The sequence below is a fragment of the Panthera pardus genome, unplaced genomic scaffold (assembly GCF_024362965.1).
Source record: "Panthera pardus isolate Hobbes unplaced genomic scaffold, ASM2436296v1 HiC_scaffold_11, whole genome shotgun sequence".
In the NCBI taxonomy this organism is placed as follows: domain Eukaryota; kingdom Metazoa; phylum Chordata; class Mammalia; order Carnivora; family Felidae; genus Panthera; species Panthera pardus.
Genome location: NW_026526666.1, coordinates 62,574,494 through 62,599,092, shown reverse-complemented (window position 1 = coordinate 62,599,092; position 24,599 = coordinate 62,574,494). Strand labels below are relative to the sequence as shown.

Sequence of the window (24,599 nt, the reverse complement as noted above, 5' to 3'; positions counted from 1 at the left end):
AGGACTGGTCCAAAGGTTCTGGCTAGGTTGTAAGAGGGAGAGGGTCATGCTAATTTGCCAGATATGTAAACAACCAAACGAATAAATGTGCTAAACTTGCATTTTAATGTTGACTCACACCCAAAGGTTCACCTTGAATGTTGTTGGGAAGGTACATGGATGATTAAGATTGCAATTCAATTAACCCCTCTCTTTTGTTGTGTTCACTGCAGGTACTTTGTAAAAGCCCTGATACCAGCATTTTTGGTCTGTGTAGGAGCCTCTGGTTTTTGTAAGAATTACGTCCGGGGGAAAAAGGTGCATCAGGTAAAGTGACTGAGCCAGGCCCCTGGATCTCATCCCTCACTCTCCTCTGCCTGGAATCATCTGAACCCAACACTTCATTTCTGCCACCCTGGGGACAGTCCTTCCATGCATCATGGTGGGGGAAGAGCTGCTGACTTCCCTGAACTACATCCTCTTTGCTCAGTGCCAAGTTCCAGCTGGTCTCTACTCTCCCCTGTTGATTCAAAATTGTACCTTGGTCATGGCATCCTTGGAGTCACTGTGAGCTGTGTTACCATCAGCCTCCATTCCCTGAAGGGACCATCTTACCATTACCACAGGAACTGACCTGAGGAAGTACTGACCTGTAGACACAGGCTCAGGATCTAGTGCCATGGTTCTGGACCTTAGTGGTGTTGGCAGCCTCAGAGAAGCTCTCTCTCAAACCACGCGAGTAATTTTAAGGCATTCAAGCTTAGAGACTCCGGCCTGCAGGTATTTCATGAGCAGAGAGGCTTGCTGTATGGGGATGGTAGACCCTTGGAGTGAGATGGGGTCAGGAAAGCCAGTTCCTGCACCTGTAAAGACCTATAAATGGGTCCAAAACCCCTAAAAAGTTGACCAGTTTTTCTAACCTGTATGGTAGGGAGAACTGTGACAGACTTGTTCCCCTTCAGTGTTCACATTTTAGGATTTTGCGCCTCTTAAAAATCTTTGCAGATGAGTCATTGTCATAGGTTGTATGTTTGTCTATAGCCATTTGCCTCCTGCTCCCTAGAGGGTAGTACGTGGCCTCACCTGCAGCCCTGTGATGTCTTGTAGTACCTACTCCACCCACCAGGGGATGCAGAGGGATGTGGGTGGACGTGTCCAGACAGAAGGTTGGTAAGTTCATGTGCTTTTCCTTCTGTCGTGAACATATTTCCCAGGTAGGGGCTCTTCCATCAGCCTGGGTACCAGAATGGCAAGACACGTGGAGCAGAGCTGAAGCAACTGGCCTGTAGAGTCGATTGTGACGTGAACTAGAAATAAATGTTGTAGTAGTAAGCAGTTTGTTACTATAGCAAAGCTAAATAATACATCATTAAACTGAAACCTGCTGCTGTCCTCAAAATCGAGTAATTTGAGGTTTTGTGCCGTGCGCTTCATCATCTTTGAAGGGCAATTTTTTACAAAGAACCATGTAGCCTTCCTTCCAGGTGCAGGTGACTGCTTGTGGCTGGGAAGCAGAAGTCCAGTCTCCACCCTAAGCCTAGCTCAGGCCACACAGAGGCCATTCTCTCCCCCACTGCCTAAGTCAGCACTGTGCAAGAGGCCTAACAGCAACCCTAGCAGGCACTGCAGGCTTCTGTGGAGCAGCAACCTCCCTGTCCTGGGGTAGAACAGGCCCCCGTGTGCCACCTCACTCATCTTCACTCACAGACTGCTTTCCCTGCTCCCTTCTGGACACTCCTGAGAAACGAAGTTCCATGACTGTCATCCCCACCACCCAGCCCTTTCTTCAGGCTCCTGGTGGGCCCAGTTATCAGCCAGCTTCTGGCTGCCTTCTCTTTAGGCCCTGCCCCTCCATCCAGCTAGGGTGAGTGGGAGAAGCAGAAAAGGGAGGAAAGCGACTTAGCTTGGCAGACAGACCACAGCTAGGGTCCTGGTGGCTGCTGACTTGCTGTGCCTGGGAGGAAGGGATTGTGCTTGGAGCCTCCATCTGTAACATGAGTCACTGTACCCACCTCACAGGCTTATCTGTGCCACCTGTGTGCAGATTGGTAGCATTAGACCAGTGATTCTCAGCAGGGGTGACCTGCACCCCAGGGGTACCTGCCAATGTCTAGAGACAGTTTTGGTTGTCACAACTTGGTGGGATACTGCTAAAAACATTCTACGGTACATAGGACAGCCCCCACAACAAAAGTTATCTGGCCCAAACTATCAATAATGCCGAGTTTGAGAAGCACTGCACTAAAACTTTCAGAAGGCACACTCTCAATGGGCAGAGGCCAGATGGGGATTTGTCTTAGTGCCCAGGCCTGACACACAGTGAGTGTGACACACCGAGAGCTCCATGTGCGTGAAGTGGATAAATAAACGAGTGAAGGAAATGATGAGCAAAAAAATAAAACCAGAGTCCTGTTCTGAGGCCCCATCTATACATATGCAAACATCGGCATTCCCAGGCTCAAGCCCATGTACACACCTTACACCCCCTCCAAGAAGGCTTCTGGCCTCCCCAGCCCGTGGGCTCTGCCCCTTCTGACCTCTGCCGTCCTCTTTGGTCTCCAGGGAGTGGATAGAGCACAAACTTAGGAATGGAGCATGGAGGCTAGGACTAGAGTTGGCTACGGTTAGGAGCAGGGGCCCCACTGGCCTGGCATGAGCCCCTGACCCCCTCCTCCACTCACGCAGCTGGGTCCCACGGGACATGTGGCCTGGCCCTCACCCTCTGCCTCACGGCCGCCTGTCCCTACCTGGGACTCCATCCCAGTCAGAGCTCCCTCAAAGACTCAACCATGGGACCACCTTATTTTACAGATGAAGAGGCCCAGAGGGAAGGAATGGGCAAGGCCAAGGCATCAGCATTCTTCACATCCCTGATTTGAGGCAGAGCCTTTCCCACCACCCAGGGGCACCACCTCATCACAGGACCAGGGACACAGGTGGGACCGCCAGACTTCTGTGTGGTTACCTCTGTTGATTTGGGGTGGCAGCTGGAGAACCTGGGGGTGGGGCAAGGCCCCTTTAAGCCACCCCTGAAACACTGCTGGCAGGTACACAAGGGCAGGCAGGGAATGGGGAGGAATTGTGGCTGTCAACAGCATTCTGGCGCTGTGCAAACCTGCTTTCTCTTCATTATGACAGCCACATCTCAGGTCCCGATTTTATAAATGATATAAAATGATCCCAAGTTTATAAAGGAGGTGGGGGCACACGGTCTCACTACTAGTGACTGTCAGAGCCAGGATTTGAACCCAAGCATCTCACTCCAGAGCCCACCTGCCTCCTCTTCCTTGTTCCTTTTATTCTGTTTACAAACACTGAACCTAACTGGCACCAACCAAGGACAGGGCATCGAGGCCCAAGTGCATCAGGCAGCCTCTGCCCTCAAGATCACGCTGTTGAGTAGATGTTACAAGTCTAACCCTGGACTGGAAACTGCTCCAAGGAAGAGAAATACAGCCACAACAAGCAAGTCCTCACCCCTGCTCAGAGCCCTCAGCAGCTCCCCATTCCCTCATAAACACTCTTGGTGTGGCACTCAGTGCTCTTCAGAATCTGGCCCCAACCACTTCTGTGGCTTCCTCTTTCCAACTGCCTTAGCCCAGCCAGCCATCCTGGACACAGTTAAGCTATGGGGCAGGACAGTGCCGTGGCTTAAGTATTACCTCTGGACCCAGGCTGCCTGCCTGCCAATTCCAGCCCTGCAACACACTAGCTGGTGGCCTCAGGCACCTCCTTGGGCACTGTGCCTCAGTTTCCTCACGTGCAACACGTATAGCATAATAGCACCTACCTCACACAGGAGCTGTAAGGATTATGTGAATTATTCTATGTGATGCACATGAACAGAGCTTGCCTCAAACTAAGTGCTCAATCTGTGCCACTTATTTCTTTTATTCTCTAATCATGCCACCACGCTCTTAGCTTTGGACCTTTGCACATTCTGCTCCCTCTGCCTGGAGAATTCTTACTCTCACTTCTACCCTTGCCTCCACCCCCAATTGTTCCTTTTCTGTCTTTTCTAATCTTTACTCAGGCCTGGCTGCTACCTCCAGGATGCCCTCCTGGCCGCCTATCTCACATGTCCCACGGCACCTGTACTATTACCACACTTGTCACACTGCATTGTAATTGCCCACTTACTGGATAGTTCCTCCCACATCTTTGTAAACTGAGTCCGGGGCCGTGAACTGTACACTTTTGTACCGCCAGCACCTAGCACAGCACACAGCAGATACACAACAAATAGTTACTGACTGATGGCACAGAGGAAGGGGTGATAAATTCTAAACAGACTGGGGGGGAAGCCACCACACAAGATGGATATGGGCCATGAGGTTGGGGAAGGGACAGGGAAGGGTGGGGAGTGGGAGTTGGAAGGACCCCTCAAGCAATCCTGGCATATTCCAGGGGGAGTGCATAAGTGGCCTGGCTCACTAGTAACAGCTGCCATCTACTGAGCACTTAGGATATGCCAGACAGTGTTCTAGGGTGCTTCGTGTGGGCTGACTTGCTCACTCCTGACACTTCCAGGGGGCAAGTAGTTTACAGAACCATTTTACTGACAAGAAAACCGGCACAGAGAGGGTAACCTGCCCAGTGTTAGCTAGCTAGCGAGAAGTAGAGCCAGAACTTGAATTCACAACTCCCCTAAGCCCTTCAGGATACATCCGCAGCAGTAAGACTGGGCCTCTGCCTTGCAGGAGTTGGCACTAGACCCAGCAGCCCTTTGCCTGTTCACTCCAATGTTGTCACAAAGTCTTGGCATTCACTGTCCTGCAATGTCCCCAGCCTGTCTGCCTGGGCAAAAGAGTCCAGTCTCCCCAGAGCCAGACTGCCAGAGCCCACAGCTGACTCCCCACAACACCTGACACCCTGCCAGTAGGGTTCCGGTCAGCCCTCGAGCTTTCTGAGGGAGGCTGGGCAACAAATTCTTCCTTGCAAACGGCGTGTTCTCAGTCACCATTAACAAGTGCTTCCTCCTCGCTCTCCTAGCCCTACAGAGTTCTATTTAGCCAAGGGCAATTAGGCTGTTAACTATGGAAGCTCATCACCCTTCAGAGCTGCTGGCTCAACAGGAGTGAACACCGACCATCCCTGCACCAAAGCGGTGCCTGATCAGGGGGACCCTAAAGGTGCCACCCCCCTCTGTTGGCCCACGTGCACCATCCACCCACCTACTACGTGCAGAGGGCTAACTGGCCAAGTGTAAAGGCCGCTGCCACTTACCCAGCACCTGCTGTGAGCCAGGCACTGCCGTCCCTGTTTTACTGCAGAAGCACAGGAAGCACCCTGCACAGGGTCATATAGCTATCAAGTGGCCTAGGCAGTCTGACTCCACAGTCTCTAGTGTGGGTCACTATGATGTAAGTCATTATTTTAAGAGCAATACCTTGATTTTTTTCAAGTATACCCTAAGTTTGCACTAACATCAAAAAAAAGTTTCCCATTTTCCACATTATCAAACTTCTCCTAACTCTAAAACAAAGCCTTACACGCCCTTGGATGCATAACAATCCATTCTAAAAAGCATTCTGGAATCTTGGTGTAGAAATGGATGGTGGGAACTCTGTGAAGTTCTTTGGCACTCAGGTAGTTAAAGAAATGAGTTTCAACAGATTTCTACAAAGCATCTTTATTGATAGCCCAGCAGGTGTTTCTTCCATGAAAACAGGGTATTAATGGGGCCCTTGATTTACATTCTAAGCTTGATTTACACAATGGTTTTGTTATGCACCAGCTTTTGTCCCCAAGTATTAATTCTGCTAAATATTTCCCAGCCAGTTGCTTCTAGATCTCCCCAAGGAATGAACAATGATAATACATCCTGTACCTGTTATTTTGCCAGCATCTCCATTTCACCAGTTTATGGCAAGAAGTAACATTGGCAGGTTCAGAAAAGAGACAGTAAGGTACACAGTGTGAGAATATTGGTCTTTTCTCTAAGGAGATGGAGTCATTCCACAGGCATCACTGAAGTCCTGCCCGTGGCACTCCCCAGGAAGGTTGTAAAGCATCAGATCAAGAAAACAAGATCCAGGTCTTGAGACAAGTTAACAGCAGAACTTGAGCTCCCAATGGTGGCATTTCCTAAGTTGTCTGGTGTGAAGGAAGTGCTTGCTGAGAGCACAGGGTTAAGCATTTCACGTAAGTAATACGCTCAGCCAACCGCAGGCCACCCTGAGAGGGGCATGGCCATGAGCACATCTTAGGGATGAAGAAGCTGAGAAGCAGAAAAGGCGAGTAATTTGTCTTAAGGTCACATCCCTGGTAAGTGCTGGATCTAGGATTATGTCTCTTCAAGGTTCTGATCTTCCCCCCGTATCATACCGCCCCTGGCTTCTTCCAAGACATGGTGGCTTAGTAATCAGGAGGACACCTAGGTGTCAGGTCAGCTTGCCCTTGAGCAAATCACTGTTCTCCCTGGATTCATCTCCCTTGGAAAACAGAGGACGGTACCTGTTTCGCAGCTACAAGGCTTCTATAGCTCAAACGGTGATCCAGCCAGACCATTCTTGATGCAACAAGATCGACTGGAGGTAGCCTAATTCAGGGGACACAGCACTCGGCCTGCAATCAGGTGTCCTGCTGTCAGATGGTGTGTGACAGGTGAACTCCCAGGCTGGGCCTGCTTCCCTTCTGTGAAATGAGAGGTGGACAGGCGGGCTCCAAGTCCTCCTGTTCGAAACTTCCATGATTCTGTGTCCTCCTCAAATAACTCGAACATTTATGAAGAATTTAAAAGTTAATTGGTTCTCTCCTCCTGGACTCTGGTTTTTAAGAGTGCTTGTATTAGGCTAGCCTTACATAAACCAGTTTATGGAGCACAAATTTAAATTAAAAAAAAGGAGTGGGAGGTACAGGCTTCTAGTTGTGGAGTGAATAAGACACAGGGATGAAAGGTACGGCACAGGGAATACAGTCAGTGGTATTGTAACAGTGTTGCATGGTGACAGACGGTAGCTACACTTGTGAGCACAGCTTAATGTGTAGTTACTGAATCGCTATGCTATTCACTTCAAACCAGTGTCACATTGTGTATCAACTGTACTTCAATAAGAAATTTAAAAAAATTAAGCACCAATTCACACAGATTCTAATTTCTCATCTATTTTAGGCTAACTGGATTAGAAAGGCATAAAGAATTCAGTTTTATTTACTGAAATCACTTTCGTCTAGGCAGAGGCCATGCAGTTATAGCAGGAATGGCATAGGTTTTGGTCAATATTCAGATTCTAGCTCTGACACTTAAAAGATGAAGCTTCAGGTTCATCATCGGTAAAAGGAGAACAGCATCCACCCTGCACAGTTTTTGGTGTGCAAATGGTATATAAAAGTGCCTCACAGCATACCGGTGCATGGCAGGCCCTTAACAAATAAATGACCAGACCATTAAAAGCAGAGTCAGTCTGACAGCGCACACAGGAAATTACTCTAAGAAATGCTCAGCTGCACAGTGGCTCAGAGATGGTGGCTGCCCGTAAGTACACTGGGAACCCTGAATCGACTTCGTGCATCTATGGAGCGCATCTATGGAGCGCATCTATGGAGCTTTCAAATGCAGGATGCCCAGGCCGTACCCCAGACTCTAACCAGAACTTTTCCGGGTGGGACCTAGGTAATTCCAAAGTGCAGCCAAGGGTAAAGTCCCCTAACTTCTAATCCAGCCTTTCTAGGTCTGCTCTCAGAATACACATCTCCTGGCCTGGGGGTCATCAGGGCTTGGCATGAATGTTAATGAGGAGACCTGATGGTGTGTGCTGGGGCGTGGGTTACTTGAGCAGTGACAGCAGCAGCAGGAACACACTGCTGGGAGCTGTTTGGCAGGTGGGACAACTGGCCAAGAAGTGTGCTACACTGGGAATCAGCCCAGGACCATGACCTTGGGGAGGTGACTGTCAACCAAGAGAGGGGGGTGCACGAACAATGAGCTGTGTGTGCTCCAAACAAGAATCAACGCTGAATGGGAGAGCGTGGGGGAGGCAGAGGGCAAAACACTTCCAGAGGTGGCGGCCCTGAGCTTGACTGTGACAGAATCTTGTTAGCTTTGGACGTGTGGAGACCATAATCTGATGAGCAGGAGAAGTGAAAGCAGGTGGCACTGCTCTGTGGCTCAAGCCTGCTCCCAGTTTCCACAGATTATGGGCAGAGACCTTAATATGCACCCCTGGTGCGGCACTAGGACCCAACTCTGGACCCAAGACAAGTTCACCATGGTACCTGAAGCCTGCTATCCCTACATTTGGGGGAGAAATGGTTTAAAACATATTCCCAGCCTTCAGAGGTGGGTTTTGTTTTGTTTTTGAGTGAACTGTAGAAATAGTAGGATAAAAAAGGAAAGAAGAGTGTCAGGTAGGAAGCTGCTGCTGTTAAAACGGCAGGCATTACCACTGTTCCAAGTTACTATGCAAGGCTCATCCCAGTAGCTTGACTTTATTCAATCAATATAACACCAACTCCACACTAAGCCACCCCAAAAGAGCCAGGTCTCTGGAGGTGGTTTTGGGCCATTAGTTAATTCTATCAATTCTCTGTGTAGCTTAGACTACAGGGGATCAGAGGACCCAGATTTGCCCACCGTGAACCTCTTTGGAACAACCCAGTGACAGCTTACGAATTTTACAGATCTAGTTCCATTTTCTCATGTCACAGATGGGGAAACTGAGGCCCCAGCAGGGAAGGGGACATGACCAAGTGGGGGAGGGCCAGTGGGACTGCTCTCTAGACCAAACGCGGCAAGAGGCACCAGGAGGGGTCAGACTGCTGGAGCCAGGAGGGCCTTGTCCATGGGCCACTCGCATCCTCCACACGGGAAACTCGGCAGAGAAGGGAAGCGACTCGCCTGAGGGTCAGGATGAGCGGCTCTCTCTTGCCCCTCTGCCCCCTAACCCACAAGCCTCCACAATGGAATATAAGAGGAATGCTATGTGGCAACACTGCCAGTCCAGAGAATGGAATCACCAACTTCAAATACAAAGAGTAGGAACAAAGGACTGGATAAAAGTCGGTTTCCCTAACATGCTCCCCCTGCCACGAGCTGCCTCGTACCTGGAGAGGCTGGCCCTGGGAAGGAGTGTAGGAAAAGACCATCCGAATGAACACTAAGGCTGCGAGATGGGGTGGGGGTGGCTCGGGGGTATTCAGACGACCTGCACTTGGCTCAGAAATTCCGTGACTCCTTCTCTGGTGAGGAAGACCACCTTACCGGTGTTCTGGCACCGGACTTCAAAATGGGCAGGGTCCTCCAGGGCCCTCTTGCCGGCGATGATCACAAAGGGGTACCCAAACTTGTTGGCATCTTTCAGTCTGTTTCCAATGGTCAGATGGGTCCTGTCATCGAGCAGGACCTCACCACGAAGCTGCGGCACTGCCTCCGTGATGAGGTCGTACAGGCTGCCCGTGAGCTCGGTGGCCGCCTCCTCCCTACTGCCCTTCTTCGGGGGGATGAGGCACACGTGGTAAGGCGCGAGGAGGCTGGGCCAGCGAACAGAGTCTTCGGTGGACAGCACCTCAATGCCGGCAGCCAGTATCCGCGTCACACCCAGGCCGTAGCAGCCCATCTCGGCCAGGCACAGTTTGCCGTGGGCGTTGGTAAACTGGGCACTGAAAATGGAGGAGTACTTGGTGCCCAGGTAAAACGTGTGCCCCACCTCGATGCCTCTGCTTTCGGTCAGTGGTCCCCGGCAAGCAGGGCAGCTGGTCTGCGACGAGTGCAGCGTCTCCGTGTTGGCCGAGAAGCCGCAGCCGGGACAGACCGCAAACCGGTCCTCCCCGACCTCGGCCGGCAGCTGGAACTCGTGAGACGTGGTGCCCCCGATGCTGCCCACGTCCGCCTGGACCCTGACGCACTGCAGCCCCAGCCTGTGGAACAGGCTGCTGTAGGCCCCGCACACCAGGCCGTAGGTCTCCAGGGCGGCCTCTGGGGAAGAGTCGAAGGTATACATGTCCTTCATGTAAAACTCCCGGCCGCGAAGAAGACCAAAGCGGGGCCTGGGCTCGTCCCGAAACTTTCTTGTCACCTGGTACAGCAGGAACGGAAGCTGCTTGTAGGACAATGTCTGCTGGGAGGCGACCAGGGCCGTGATGGCTTCCTCGTGAGTTGGTCCTAAGCAGTATTCTTTGCCGTGTCTGTCTCTAAGTCTTAGCAGCTCCTTGCCCATCAAGTCCCACCGTTTGGTGGCGCGCCAGAGCTCTGCTGGGCTGAGGCTGGGCATGTTGACCTTCTGTCCCCCGATGGCCTGCATCTCCTGGTCTATCACCCGCTCGAGCTTCTCTATGGCACGCACGGTATAAGGCAGGAGGTGGTAACAGCCGGGGCTTGCCGGGTGGATCAGACCCACCTGCAGCATCAGCCGCTGGCTCTTACAGCTCAGGTCGCCAGATCTGCCCTCAGGAGAGAGCACCTGGTCTTCCCGAAGGTTCTGGGGCTGGAACATGCGGGACAGCACCAAGCGCTTCCCTCTCTCTGGGCCACAGTGGTAAAACCTGTGAGGAACGTACCCAGAGAGCTGGTGGCCGCAGGTGGTCAGGGCGGGCAGTGCCCTGCATCTCGACAGCAGCCCTTCCATGGCACCCCGTGCGGGGAAGCACTTGTGCCTGGAGGAAAACGAGCCGTGCAGAAATAAGCGTTAACTGTGCTCCGACGCCACGACGGAGCCAGCTCGGTCTGGTCTCCCACAGACTTCTCAGCCAGCCACTGACTTTGCAGGTGCAAACCCTTTCACCTCTAATTTTCTAGCAGATTCAAGTCCTACTTCTCTTACCTCTACTGCTATTTTAAAAAAACACAATTATTTTCCCATTTATAAAAATACAACAGCATATTGTGGAGAGACACCACTGCGTGGGGAGTGCACAGCCGTGGAACCAGGCAGCCTGGATTCCAGGCAGGCTGCTTGCTGACGGCACCCTGTGTAGCTCGGGACATGTGACTTAACCCCTCTGTGCTCAGTTTCTTCATCTGTACGATGGGAATACAGTAAGACCTGTCTTGTAGGTTTCTTATGGGAATTTAGAAGAGTTATAAAAAGTTACTAGGACAGTATCTGGCACATTCTATGAGTGCAATCAATATTTACTATAGTTATAATAGAGAACTGGGAAAAAACAGAAACAAAAAAGAAAAGGAAATCAAGTCTAATCCCTCGGCCCAGAGACAACTGCTGCTGACAAGCCCTCGTCCCTTTTGCCAGCCTTGCTCTTTTGCCCACATCCCAACCCGGCTCCTGCCTTAGGTGTCTTGTGCCTCTCCCCGCCAGAGCACTCTCTGGTCAGGCCTCACGCTCACGACTCTGAGTCAACACCTGTACCCCGTCTGTCTCTCTCACACTTCAGACCTCCCTATCCAACAGTCTCCTGGAGAAGGAGCTGCATGGATATTCTAAACTCAGCACCCCAGAGGGAACTCAGTATTCACCCCCCCCCCCCCACCAGCAACTGCCCTGCCGCCAAAACTGCTCCCCCTTCAGTGTGGCCTATCACTCACAATGGCACCAAAAGCCACCTTTGCCCAAACTAGAAGCCTGGGTTCATCCACTCTGTCCCCTCACCAACCTTCTCGGCCTTGTCATTCCTATCTCTTCGCTTGCTGTTCAATCTGCCCCTTCTCCCCACCTCCAGAGCCTCCATCCAGGCCACCACCATCTCTCCCTGGGCCTCCGCAGCAGCCTCTGCACCGGGCCCCCCACTTCCATGCCCGCCTTCCTCCAATCCATGCTCCATGCTGCAGCCACAGGGAACTAGTCCCAGCACATACGGTAACAGTGTTTCTTTCCTAAAGCCCTCCAACAACTTCCTGCTACTCTCAGAATCAAGTACAAGCTTTTGACCTTTCTGGGCACACCTGTGAGCTGGCTGCTGGCCCCCTGGAGCTTAGCCTCCCCAATCGCCCTGTGTTCCAGCCGCACCACACCCACTCTTAAACACACTGTGCCCTTTGCGTACCAACACCTACTCATCCTCCCAGCCTCGGGATCACCATCCTGTCCTCTGGGATGCCTTCCATGTCCCACTCCCATGTCCCAAAGGCCAGCGTCTCCCACAGCAGTCCCGACTGATCACCAATCCCTCTCAGGAGTGACTGCTGTCTTCCTCCCAGGCACTCGGTTCCATGCAGCCAAGGACCAAATCTAACTGGCCCACCACTCAGCACGGAGCTGGGCTTTACCAGACACTGTCTACTAAATGAGCACATGTGTTCCTCTACGATGTTACAAAATACTCACATTCCTGATGGCAGTACAACATTCCACTGAGTAGATCAAAAACGATTCTCCTGCTATCAGGGAGCTGTCATCTTCTCTGTTATGTACAATCTACAATGAACAGAAGGCTTTTGTTTGTTTGTTGTACATTTGGGAGAGATTCTCAGGAAAGGAATTACTGAGTCAACACACAGAACTCTTTCAAGGTTCTTTTTTTTTTTTTTTTTTTTAAATGTTTTTATTTATTTTTGAAGGAGAGAGAGAGAGACTGAGCGTGAGCAGGGGAGGAGCAGAGAGAGAGGGAGACTAGAATGTGAAGCAGGCTCCAGGCTCCGAGCTGTCAGCACAGAGCCCGACGCGAGACTTGAACTCACAAACTGTGAGATCATGACCTGAGCCGAAGTCGGGCGCTTAGCCGACTGAGCAACCCAGGCACCCCTCAGGGTTCTCGATTTATGTTGCCAAGTCCAGGGACAGCCCTACCTTTCGGCATCTCCCGTGAAGCAGAGCTGCCCTGTGGTTTGCTGACAATGGGTTGCCGGCTCCTCTTGGCTCTGGGAGCCTGGAACCCCTGGGTGGCCCCTTCCAGGTCCTAGTGGTCTCGAGTCCTCCAGCTGGTCTCCTGCCACCTCAAGCAGCCTCATCCATGTCCCCCATGCACAGTACAAATATTATCATCTCCCACATGGCTCGTGGCCTGAGACAGGTTGGCAGGCACTGCCGCAGAGCCCTAATGCGACTGAATGGAAAAGTGTGGGCTCTGGAGGCAAGTACACATGGTTCTCATCTGGTAAACCGCGAGCCAGTGGCCCACACCAGACACTCCTTCATCCTTAACTCCTCTTAAAGCAGAGGAGTCCGTCTCTGACCTCCCTCTCAAGTCCACCCTCTCCTTTCTGGCTCTTGCTGCCTCTACCCTGGGTTGGCCTCTCAAAACCTCTTGGTCCATTACGGTAGCCAGGTGGTTGTGAAACTTAAGTCGAGCATTAGAATCACCTGGAGGGCTTGTTACAACATTGACCGTGGGGCCTCAGCCCCAGACTTTCTGATTCAGTAGGCCTGGGGTGTGCGCAGAGAAACTGCCGTTCTAACAAGTTTCCAGGTGATGCTGATGCTGTTAGACCAGGACCACACTGGGAAAAGCACAATAAACTCCAGGCAGGCAGTGACCATGTCTGTCTTATTCCAAGTTGTATCTGCAGCATCCAGCACGGTGCCTGGACACAGTGGATACTCAATAAATGTCCACCAATGACTGAAGTGAGTGACTCCTGACCCCTGTCTGTCTGGTCTCCATATTACAGCTAAAAAGATAATTGATCCAATCATGCCCCGACTTATAACCCATTAATGGCTCCTCGTCATCATTTTCTTGGAATGGTACTTCCGTTTACATGAAGCCTCTTTGTATTTTGATCCCAACAAACCTCTTCCCAGCTTTTTACCCTACCACTCCCCCAACATGCCCCAGACTGCTCAGCATTCCTGGAATTGGCCAGCTTCACCCCAGCAACTCCATCATTCAAGGTTCACCTATTACAAGAAGCTTCCCAAACCCTCAGAGATGACCACTTCCTTCTCTGTGCTCCCACTGCACACAACGCTCTACAGTTTACTGGACTGGAATAATTTTCAAAGCTATTTCTGAGAAACTGCTGTGTGCCAGGCACTGGGAGTTGAGCAATATTTCAGGTCCTATTCCTCCATTAAACGAGGAGTTCGTGATGTTTTCTACATTGTCAGGCTTCAGGGCCTAGCATCACACTGAAGAGTTAATTATGTGTCCTAATCAAATATATTAGTAAATGAAAAGCTAAGTGACGGACGCAATAAAACAATTATCTGAATAGTTTAAATAAGAGCCTTAAACCCTCTGCCCTCACTCCCATCGTGTGCCTGTCCTCAGACCCCTCAGCTTACGCAGACGGGAGAATAATTATTTATCATCTCAAAATTTCAGCGTTATCTACAGACAGTACCTCTAAAGCAGTACAGTAATTAATGTATTCTGCACCTCAGACTCTAGCAAAGGGCCTCTGAGTCCTTCAGTCATTCACCAAATTTTTACAGAGGCGCGCGGCTCAATCTTTGGAGCACAGGCCTCTTTTAAGGTTAACTCACAACGGCCCCGCAATCCAATCAGGAAAGCTGGGCCTCAAGTGCTGCCGACACTGCCTGGTATATAATAGTTTTGCCATTATTATCGCTATGTCCAACTCACAGAAGAGGTGAGCTCAGAGATGTGAGGCCACCTGACAAGCGACACAGCAGAGGAGTGCAGGGGCACACCCGGCATGCTTAGGTTCCCGCCTCCAATCTCCAGTCTCCGTCTCGGACCGTGCTGCATAAAGCAGCAATGGAACCCCAGGGACAGTCCTACGTGCTGGCTCGGCCTTCACTGGCTGGGTGACCTCGGTCAAACGACTTCACTCTCCGGGCCTCACTTTCCCCATACGTAAAATGGGAAGGTTGGCTGGGCCACCCGGTGATCCCAGAGGGTCTCTCCAGGGCTGGCACTTCTAGGAACGTCAGGGCACTCACAAGACCCCAGGCAGACAAAGGAGGAAGTCCTGCCCTCATTTTACAACAGAGGAAACACTATCCCGGAGTTCAGGTGATAGCGACCCCTCCCCAAACCAAGGACGGGATGCACGTGGAAGCACGGCCACCAAGGTCCAAAAACCGAGACCCAGCCCTCTCACCGCCCGCCCCGCCCAACCTCTGTCACCCCACACTCACCAACCGAAGTCCCAGCCGAGAGCAGAACCGCGCAGAAACAACTGAAGTCCCAGCCGAGACCGCCGGCCCGACGGCCACGCCGGCCCAACGCGCCTGCGCCAGGGGCACGTCCGCCCGAAGCCCCGCCTCCTGCCTTACCTGCCAATCACAAAGCCGCTCTCACGGGGCCTGCCTCCACCCCCAACCCCCGCCCCAGACGCACGTGGAGGTTTTCCGGAAGTTTAGCCAAGGAGAAAGAGTCCGGCTCTCCTCCACATAGATTGGTTTGGGCAGCAAAGAATAAACTGCTGTTCCGGAAGTGCCCTCTAGGAAGTAGGGAGGTGTAACTCTATGATAAAAGCCTGGGTTTTGAGCTTGGTGTTCCCTCCCACTGCCAGGGGCCACCCCACTCTGAAAGGAAAGGCTAGCGAAAGTGTAACCATGACAACAGTGGGACTTGCCGTTAGGGATATACCCGAGGATTTTTACAGGCTTTCAATTTAAATACATTAAAATTTTTTAACAGAAAAAAAAAAAAAAACCTTTATCACAAAGCGCAAGACAGTCTTTAAGACACTAGATCAAACTTTCATTCACAAAATATTTTTTTGAGAAGCTACCATGTACCAACCACTGGGAGAAACTGGGAATAGTGAACAAAACAAATTTCCCTGCCCTCAAGGTAGCTTGCATTCCCGTGAAAAGAGTCAATAAGTCAATATGAAATTTGGAAGGGGAGCAGGCACTTAGTAACCAAAGTAGTATTTTTATGCAATTAATTAAAAAAAATAAATGCCAAAAAAAAATCCATGGTGAACAAAACACCGAAGTTTTTAATAAAGACTGGATCCCTCGGTATCCACCCACAGAGAAAAGAATAAACTGTGAAAAGGGAATGCGTTGGAGGAAGAGCGGTTGCGATTCAAAATAGGATGATCAAGGAAACCCTCATCTAGAAAGTGACATTTTGGCAAAGACCCGAAGTTGAGAGAGTCTTGCAGATATCTGGAGGAAGAATGTTCTAGGCACAGGGAACAAATGACATATCCTGAGGAGGGGGCTGTATATCATGGAACTCCAGCTAACTAATAACAGCTATAGTTCATTGAGCGCCTAAAATGTACTAGACCCAATGCAAGACACTGGCCCCAGGAAGCCCTCAGCCCCAAGATCTGCCAGGAACGACATCATATGATCAGTGGTTTAATAGGGGCTGAAGAAAGTCCTGTGGGAGTGCAGGGGAGGAGGGCTTCATTGAGGAGGTGTGCTTTGAGCTGAGCCTGAAGAGTGAGTGGGGTTCACCAGGACAAGAATGGTGGTGGGAGTGGCCAGGCTGAGGGAGCAGGACATTCCGGCAGGGAAGCAGGAAATGATGAGCTGGTGTCAGGGAGTCACGGAATGTCATAGGGTTTCCATCTCCATCTCCCTCTTCTCCTAAAATAGTGCTTGACACACAGGTCAAAGCAGTGGTTCTCAACCTGCAGTGCACTGGACTCACCATGTGCCCCAGCCCCCCAACCCTGCAGTGCTGGGTATCACGTTCCCTGGGGTGGGCCTGAGCATCAGTTGTCCCCCTGATGATCCTAATGTACAGCCTGGGCTAGATCCACTGGTCTAGAGGAAAGGCACTGGACACTCTGTTGGGCCATTGGCTGGACCCGCAGGCATCGGACAGTCTGTTGGGCCAGTGGAGGAAAATAAAGCGCGGGTGGACCCCACGACTGACATCTCGCCCACCCCCAGCTAGGAGGCCAGGCAGAGCTGGACTGGGCCTGAGCTCCTTTGCTCTAAGAACGTCGCTGGGCTTCTGCAGCCCAGCTCTGTAGTCCAAGCTTTCCCTAAGGAGTGCAGTCCTAAAGGTTTTCCTGAGGCAATATTCCCCACGCCTCCTCTCTGGGGACAGGAGGTGAATAATCTTCAATATCGGGATCCACAGTAGCCTTATATTCCTCCCTGCTCCCATGCATGCTATTACATCCCTCCCAATCCTGGAAAAGCCAGGAATCCGGCCTCTGCACCCTGAGGTGTTAATTATTTCTCAATTAGCAGTTCCCAGGCTGTAGAGCATAGTGGTGTGGAGAGGCCTAATGACTTGCCATGTTTATACACCCCCACATCTTCAGAGCACTTTACCAATGGTAACTAATTAATGCTCACGACCCCCTTGGGAGGCAGGCGGAGAACTGCATTTTACTGTGAGTTTGCAGCAGGCTCTGCAGCCTGGAGCCAGCCATGGTCAGAGTAGATGTGCTTCCCATTGAGAAAGTCCAGGGGTGGTGGAGGCCCAGAATCTAGCCCTATCGCCACAGCAACTTCCAGTGTGACAGTTCAATCAATCACTTGATCGGTCATTTGCTGGGTGTCCTGATTTACGGAGTTCATTCATGATTAGAACCCTGCACGTTCCCTAAAACAGAAAAAAAAAAAAAAAACCCACAGAAAAAAAGTCATTCATTCATTGTCATCAAAAAAAAAAAAAAAAAAAAAGCAAAAGGACCCCATACCCCACACCTGCCTTGGTGTCCCCGCAGCTCTGGGGGCACACCATGCACTTAGAACTTTGTTTCCACTGGCCATTGGTCAGACATGCTCTTTTCCATATCCTTTTTTGTTTGTTTGTTTAATGTTTATTTATTTTTAAGTGAGAGGCGGGGGGAGGGGCAGAGAGAGAGGGAGACACAGAATCCAAAGCAGGCTCCAGGCTCCCAGCTGTCAGCACAGAGCCTGACACGGGGCTTGAACTCAGAACTGTGAGATCATGAGTTGAGCCGAAGTTGGATGCTTATCCGACTGAGCCACCCAGGTGCCCCTGTATCCTTAACCTTAACCTTAACCTTAACCAGAGGGTCTGCCCCAGCTGGGGATTAGCAAAGTGTTTTGCCTTTTGTTTGTTATTTTAATATATGAATGAATGAATGAATGAATGGTTTGTCTCTCCCTCAGGTTGGAGTTCTCCAAGGACACACTGAGTCATTCCCTCATCCAGAGCCCATGGCCCTGGTACGGAGGGGCTCTGAGTATGTGCTGAATGAACAAGTGAAATCAGAGTTCATAGTAGGCTCCCTGATCTCAAGTTGCTCATAATCTCTGGGAGAGGCTGCCTCTCAAAGTGAAGGTCCCAGCATCCTGTGGGGAGAAGCTGTGAAGAGGGGAGAGCAAGACCTGTGCTGCGAGGAGTGGCGAGTGGGATCAGGGAGGGCTTCTCGGAAGAGGGGACGCAGAAATGGACCTGAAAGGATAATTAGGAGTTCCCCAAGCTGACAAGGAGGGATAGAAAGATACCGTAGTCAGAGCACAAGCAAGTGACCACTGGCTGTGAGGAAGAAGGCTAAAATAGTTGGGCGAGAGCACAGAGCACACCTGGGCACCCTGGAAGCTCCAGGCTGCGAGTTTCTATTCGTCTTTGAGGCCAGTGACATTTTTTTTCCTGAAGAGCGATACTCCTCTCCCCAACACACACACGTCTATTTTGAGGCTCAGCCCCGGACAACTCCTCCTCTGAGAAAATCCCTGGGCATTTTGCATTCCGCTCTACAGCTTGTATTTGTTTTGAAATAGACAAGTATGACTGTCACTCCAAGAAGATGGCTGTTTCCCCTGCGGGAGACGCGGGCCAGCGGGAGGACCCGGCCTGAGGGAAATGGCCGCCGGGCTTTACACCGGGGCAGGACACGGTCAGTTGTGTTTCCTTGCCTGAGTGGGGTGTGAACTCAGACGGGGGGAAGAGAAGGTGAGGGAGGCAGGGTGGGTGACTCCTACGGGGGCCCAGACTGGGACAGTGCGTGGGACAGACTCCAGAGACCCCCTGGAGGGACAGGCCACCTGATGGATTCCTGAGCCCGCCCCGCCCCGTTAGCCCAGCCGGACCCAGACAGACTGGACAGAGGGTAGGAGGGCAGCCTTGACTTGGAATCCTGCCAGCCACTTCCAGCCACGTGCTTCTGGGGCCTTGTGCTTCTGGGCTCTTCATCAGTAACACAGGAACCGTAACATACATGTAGGGCCGTTGTGAAGATGCGATGAGAGATGTAATTGAAAGCATCTGGCTCATCCCTCCATCCTTCCCAACTCAGGAGACCCCGTGGCTCCCCTCACCCACCATAGAGAACCATCATTCTGCTGCCACCTGTTCCCTTCAGAATCCCTACTCCTGCCACCATGCGTGACACCAATTCATTCTGTCTTCAGGGACCTCTTCTCCTTGGGCCTGGAGTGCATCACTCGTCCGCTTGTTTAGTGCCAAATCTCGGGTCATTAGAGACCAGGAGGGGGCTGGGAAGGTGGGCGTCTTTTTTTATCCAGGTTCCTCAGACTTGATGAGTGTGGTCATCATTATCGTCGTTCACGTTTATAGAGTCTTTGCTATGTGCCAGGGACAATATTGAACACTTTACGCCATATCTGATTAAATCCTCACCATAGTCCCAACAGGTATAATCACTGTTCTATCCATACAGCGGACATCCAGTTTACCTTGGAAAGGTTGCTTAGCGTTAGCTCGTCCATGGTCAACAAAACGAGTAAAAGGGAAAGAAAGAATCATCTCCAGGTCTGTTGGATGCAAAGCCTGATCTCCATGCTCACAACCAGCAATGGCAACGTCTTTCTTTCTTTCTTTCTTTTTCTTTCTTTCTTTCTTTCTTTCTTTCTTTCTTTCTTTCTTTCTTTTAATTTTGAGAGAACACAAAGAGAGGGAGAGAGTCTCAAGCAGGCTCTGCACTGTCAGTGTGGAGCCGGATGCAGGGCTCAAACTCACAAACAGTGAGATCATGACCTAAGCTGAAACCAAGAGTCAGGTGCTCGACTGACTGAGCCACTCAGGCTCAGTCACTTTGCCGCCCACTTACCACATGCCTATGGGGGATACTCAACCTCCCTGAGCCTCACATGCCGCAGGCTTAAAATAGTAGTGACGTCTTCCCTGTGGAGTTGTGATGGAGATGTAACTCAGCATAGCGCCTGGCACGGAGTCAGGGTTCGGTAGTGTTTGCTATTATTATTCTTACTGATGATGAAAGTGCCCTGGCCGGCGCGATGGCTGGCACGCAGTAGGTCAGCAGCACATACAAAAAATCCATGTCTCCACCCAGACTAGACTGCGGGCTCCCAGAGGGGCGGGCCCGTATCCTGTTCATTTCTAGCCCTGCCACAGTAAAGCTGTTCACTGTGTAAAAAGGTGCTGCTCTTTTCTGCACGTGGCAAATCTCAATACATATTCGCCGATTTAATGTCTTTCTAACTAATTCCCTCAATTCCTGGGAATGCCTTGCTAAAACTGCAACGAAAAAAAAATCACAGCAATAGTTCGTCTGTCAACCAGTCAGTCATTTTCGAGCACCTGCTTCGGGTGGGCTTGGCAGAGCACTGGGCGCAGCCTCAAGTGTGGGGCACAGAGCGGCTGCCCCAGGACAGGGCGAATCATCACAGCCCTGTGAGTGTGGGCGTGATTCCAGCACTTTACTGGGTCACCGTCATCTGGGAGGATGAAGGAATTGGGTTCCTTCCAACAGGCCTTTACCCTTTCTCTCTGGTGCACTATTTGGGTTAAGGGTGAGTGGGGTGAGGGGAAGTGTGTGCCTTCTGCAGCTGATGGCTTCGAGGGAGGGAGGCAGCGTCCGGATCCGGATCAGAACAGACATGGGTTTGCTTTCTAGCTTCCTGACTTACTGGCTACGTGACCTGGGGCAAAGGACTCGACCTTTCTGGTCTTTGGCTATAATACAACGGGGTCAGTAACGTCTTCCAAGTGCTGCGTTAGCGCAAGCAAACAACGTTACAAAACAACCTTGCAAACTGAAAGCCCTGTATGAATGCTAGCAATAGAAATATATTCAGATCATTGTTTTGTAAGATTAACTGTGTAATGAGACTTTTAAGTAATCAAATGAGATTATGCATGTAAAGCACTGGAAGGCTGTCTGGTACACAGTACTCAATACAGGATTAACTATTGTTAATACCTCCACGTGGCCCTCACACCTGCTGTTCCTCCAGCCCGGCAGCTCTTTTCTGCCGCATCCACGTGGCTCACCCCTCACCTCCCGAGGTCTTTGCTCCAATGTCACCCTTACAGCCAGCCAGGACTTCCTGACACCCGGGTTTTCACTGCAATCCCCACCCCTTCCCCCATCACTCCTGACACCCCCTCTCCCTGCTTTTTTTTCTTCAAAGCATTTGTCACCATTTAACATAGGAAATATCTTACCAAGGTTTTTTGTTTATTTGCCTAGAGCAGTGGACACCAAACTTCTTCTGTAAAGGCCCAGACAGTAAATATTTTATGCTCTGTGGGCCATATGGTCTCTGTCACAGCTACTCGGCTCTGTCGTTGCAACGTGAAAGCAGCCTTATATACTGGTGAACAAATGAACATGGCTGTGTTCCAATAAAACTTTATTTACAAAAACAGGCAGTAGGCTGAATCTGGCCTGTGGACCATATTTTGCCAAGCTCTGGCCTAGATCATTGGTAAGCACATTGCAAACGCTTAATAAATATTTGTTGAATGAATGAATTAGTGAATAAATGCATGAATGGAGGAGCACAAGACACCTGGTACGGTGATTGGTACACAGATGGCACTTCCTATTTTATGCTTAATAAACACAACAAGATGGGCCATGGTGTTATTATATTAGAGGTACAAAAAAAGTGCGCTGGGAGCATAGAGGTGGCAGGATCTTTCCCTCGGGATGAGGCAGGACTCCGAATGTGCTTAAAGCTGGGCTCCCCAGAAGCAGACCCCGAGTCAAAGATGCCGGGGCAAGTAGTTTATTCGGGAGGTGATCCAGGAAACACTGGAAGGGAGGTGGGGAAGCGAGAGCAGGAGGGGCCGGAAGTGAATACAGGATGTGGTAACAAACTAGCAGTTTCCTGCTGTGGGCAGTGGGGCATCGATCCCAACGAGGCCACGGGGAGACTGTGGCACATGCTTCAGAAGTATCCTGTCCCCCGTCCCACGCCACCCCTGCTTCTGAGGCTGGGTATTTATCCTCCAGTTGCCACTCCCCACTGGTTGAAGACTGCTCCCAGAGACGTCGAGTCCCCAGTGCTTCCAGTCAGGTGGAGAGTGGCGGGTGCATGTGGTGGGATGACCTTAGCAGGTGCCTGGTGGGTGAGGGGAGAAGGGAGCCTGGGCGGGCACTGAGGTGATGTCTGAGCTAGCCTGGCAAGGTAAATATGCACCATCTTGTTTAGGATGCTGTTTTCATGCCACGGCTAAGCCTAATCCTAACGGGGACACTTGCTAATGGCTGTTCCAGCAGACAGAGAATGTCTTCTGTCCCTTGCACTGCGATGAAAAACTCTGTGGGAAGGACTCTGATTGGCCTAACTTGGGTCAAGTCAGTGTTTGTGGGCAGGGGGGCAGGATATTATGATTGGCACCCCCCTGCCACTGCTCAGAGTGGGAAAGGAGCCCAGGAAGAAGGGGTGTGAGGTCCTCAGCAGGGCAGGCTGCTGGGCAGATGAAAACAATAGATCTATCTCCGCCACAGTAGGGATGTTCTTGTTTGTTTCTTTTACTTCACGGATGACAAATAAAACCTACAGAGGAGCTGCCGTTTAATGAAACAATTTACACGCCAAAATAGAACCAGCCCCATCACAGAGCTATTGACTGTTCGGGAAACGTAAACAGGAAAAAATGCCTTCAGATCGGGTTAGTGTTCCGTTTGTAGAACAACATAAGTGATAGAGGAGAGAGTAATCCGAACCCCCAAATAATTAAAAAGCCATTCAGCTGCCATTCCAGGTGATGCAGAGGGACCTCAGGAAAGTTATTTAGTGTCACGGAGCCTCAGTTTCCTCATCTGTAAAATGGCGACACTGCTGATGGGCTCGTGTGGCTTAGATGGGGGTGAGGCGTGTGAGTTGTCCGCTAGGGCGACTGGCCCGCGGCAAGTTCTCAATAAGCAGTTTCGATGGCGATGATGACTTTCTTCGACTTCCCTGTGGGAACGTCCCCTGCTCCAAATTGTTCTCCTGTGGCCACGTAGAGGCCAGGTGGAGCCTTTCCACATCTCCACAGCAGCGTTTGCTCACCTCTGTCTCACCGAGAACATCTCCTGTCTCTCCTCCTCATCACAACCCTAGAGGGGTAGGCGAGGTGCTCCAGGTGAGTGGACGTAAGATGACCGGCAGCAGGCTCACCCCTGTGCGGCCTGGAGCGGCTCCCTGTGGGCGAGGAGCTGGGGCAGCAAGGCGCTGGCCGGACTCGCTAAGTCCACCAGCAAGCCTTGCCAGCGACGTGGCCCCACGGAGCAAAGCCGGAGCCGGAGGGGGAGGGTTTCTCCCTGGAAGCACGCCTGCAATGCTGGGGATCTGTTTCCGTCTGCTCATTTTCCTGCTGAGTTGTAAAGTGCTAAATGTCATTATCCTCCCCTTCCTTAAACAAGAAAAAAAGTTAACAGCCTGCGCAAAGGAGATATTCCTTCTGCCGTGGGTGCCACAATAGGGAGAATGGGGGCCAGGGGAAAGTCAAGTTCAGCTGCGTGGCCCCTGCAGGTGAACCTGACAGAAAAGAAGATTTCAACGCAACAGCAGGACAGACTCAGAAGACTTAGGTCCGCTGAAAATTGAAATGCTTCCTTCACGGTCGTGAGCTGCCTGTCTTCCAGGGCCGTGCATACGGTTTAGACAGAACACTCACTGTTGAGAGGAGTTCTGATCTAGAAGGAGAGGCTGGAAGAGGGGATGACTAATGTTCTTTCCAACACTGAGATTCTAGGAACCTGTAACTGCAAAGGCTCACCCGTTTTCACCATCTTTAACGTGCCTGGCTCACATTGGCTAAACGGGAGTTTCTGGCTGCCTGATGCTGGCTGCTAGACCCAGAGGAAGGAGTGGGCAGGCAGCACAAGGTGTGGCTCATCTTCATTATTCCCATTATGGGGTCGTTAAGGCTTTTACTCTGCAATGCTCCCCTAAGGAACCCCTGCGGCTTCAGCTATAGGACAGTTGTCCTCCCGGCCACCCAGTGGACAGAGGTGTTCTGCAGGGTTCAAAGCTGTAATTAAATAAAGATCACCCACCCACTAGCCTCTTCCTGGGGGACTTCCTTACCTACGGCCTTAGCAGTGACTTGCTGAACAGGTGGAGCCAAGGGCCAGGTTCCAAGTCCCAGGGGCTGCCATCTTGGGGAAAGGTCACAACGGAGGCTGAGTATGACTGGTGTAGAGGGGGAGGGGTGGGCCAGCACTGCCAGCTAAAACCTTTGAGAGCTTTCCATTGGTCTTCCAAAGTCCCCAGTGTGGCCCACAAGGCCCTGCATAGCCTGCCCTGCCTGGTCTAGATTGTGAGCTCCCTGAAGGCAAAGGCAGGGTCTATTTTGGTCTCCACTGTAGCCCCAGAACTTGGCACTGTGCTTGGCATTTGGCCAGTGCTTGGTAAATATTTGTTGAGTGAATGAATGGAAGGCCTGTGGTCTTCCTGGACTTAACAGAAATAAACTTGACAGAGGAGGCAGCTAGCTCTGAAAGGGCAGACAGCACTGGCCAAAGAGTCTGGAGGTGGGGTTCGAGTGTGTACCTGCCATCAATTTGTTGCTTGACTATGGTCAAGTCCTGCTCTCTCTCTTTTTATTTTTTAAATGTTTATTTATTTTTGAGGGGGGGGGGGCATGAGCGGGGGAGGGGCAGAGAGAGAGGGAGGCACAGAATCCGAAGCAGGCTCCAGGCTCCAAGCCGTCAGCACAGAGCCCGA

The 24,599-nt window shown here is 51.2% G+C and overlaps 2 protein-coding genes across 2 annotated transcripts in view; one reads left to right on the top strand and one right to left on the bottom strand.

The window, feature by feature from the left end:
• Nucleotides 1–1,378, top strand: part of TTC4 (tetratricopeptide repeat domain 4) — a 31,182-nt gene extending 29,804 nt beyond the window's left edge. Inside the window, exon 10 of the mRNA XM_019449182.2 lies at nucleotides 213–1,378. Within this exon, the coding sequence (XP_019304727.2) occupies nucleotides 213–315 (103 nt within the window). The 3' untranslated portion in view covers nucleotides 316–1,378. The remainder of the gene's footprint in view (nucleotides 1–212) is intronic.
• A 4,217-nt stretch (nucleotides 1,379–5,595) lies between these two features.
• Nucleotides 5,596–15,037, bottom strand: PARS2 (prolyl-tRNA synthetase 2, mitochondrial). Its single transcript, XM_019449181.2, has 3 exons — nucleotides 14,919–15,037; nucleotides 12,201–12,290; nucleotides 5,596–10,572 (listed from the first exon to the last, which is right to left on the bottom strand). Coding segments are annotated over exons 2-3 (1,458 nt in total). The 5' UTR covers nucleotides 12,203–12,290; nucleotides 14,919–15,037; the 3' UTR covers nucleotides 5,596–9,116.
• Nucleotides 15,038–24,599: the final 9,562 nt, after the last annotated feature.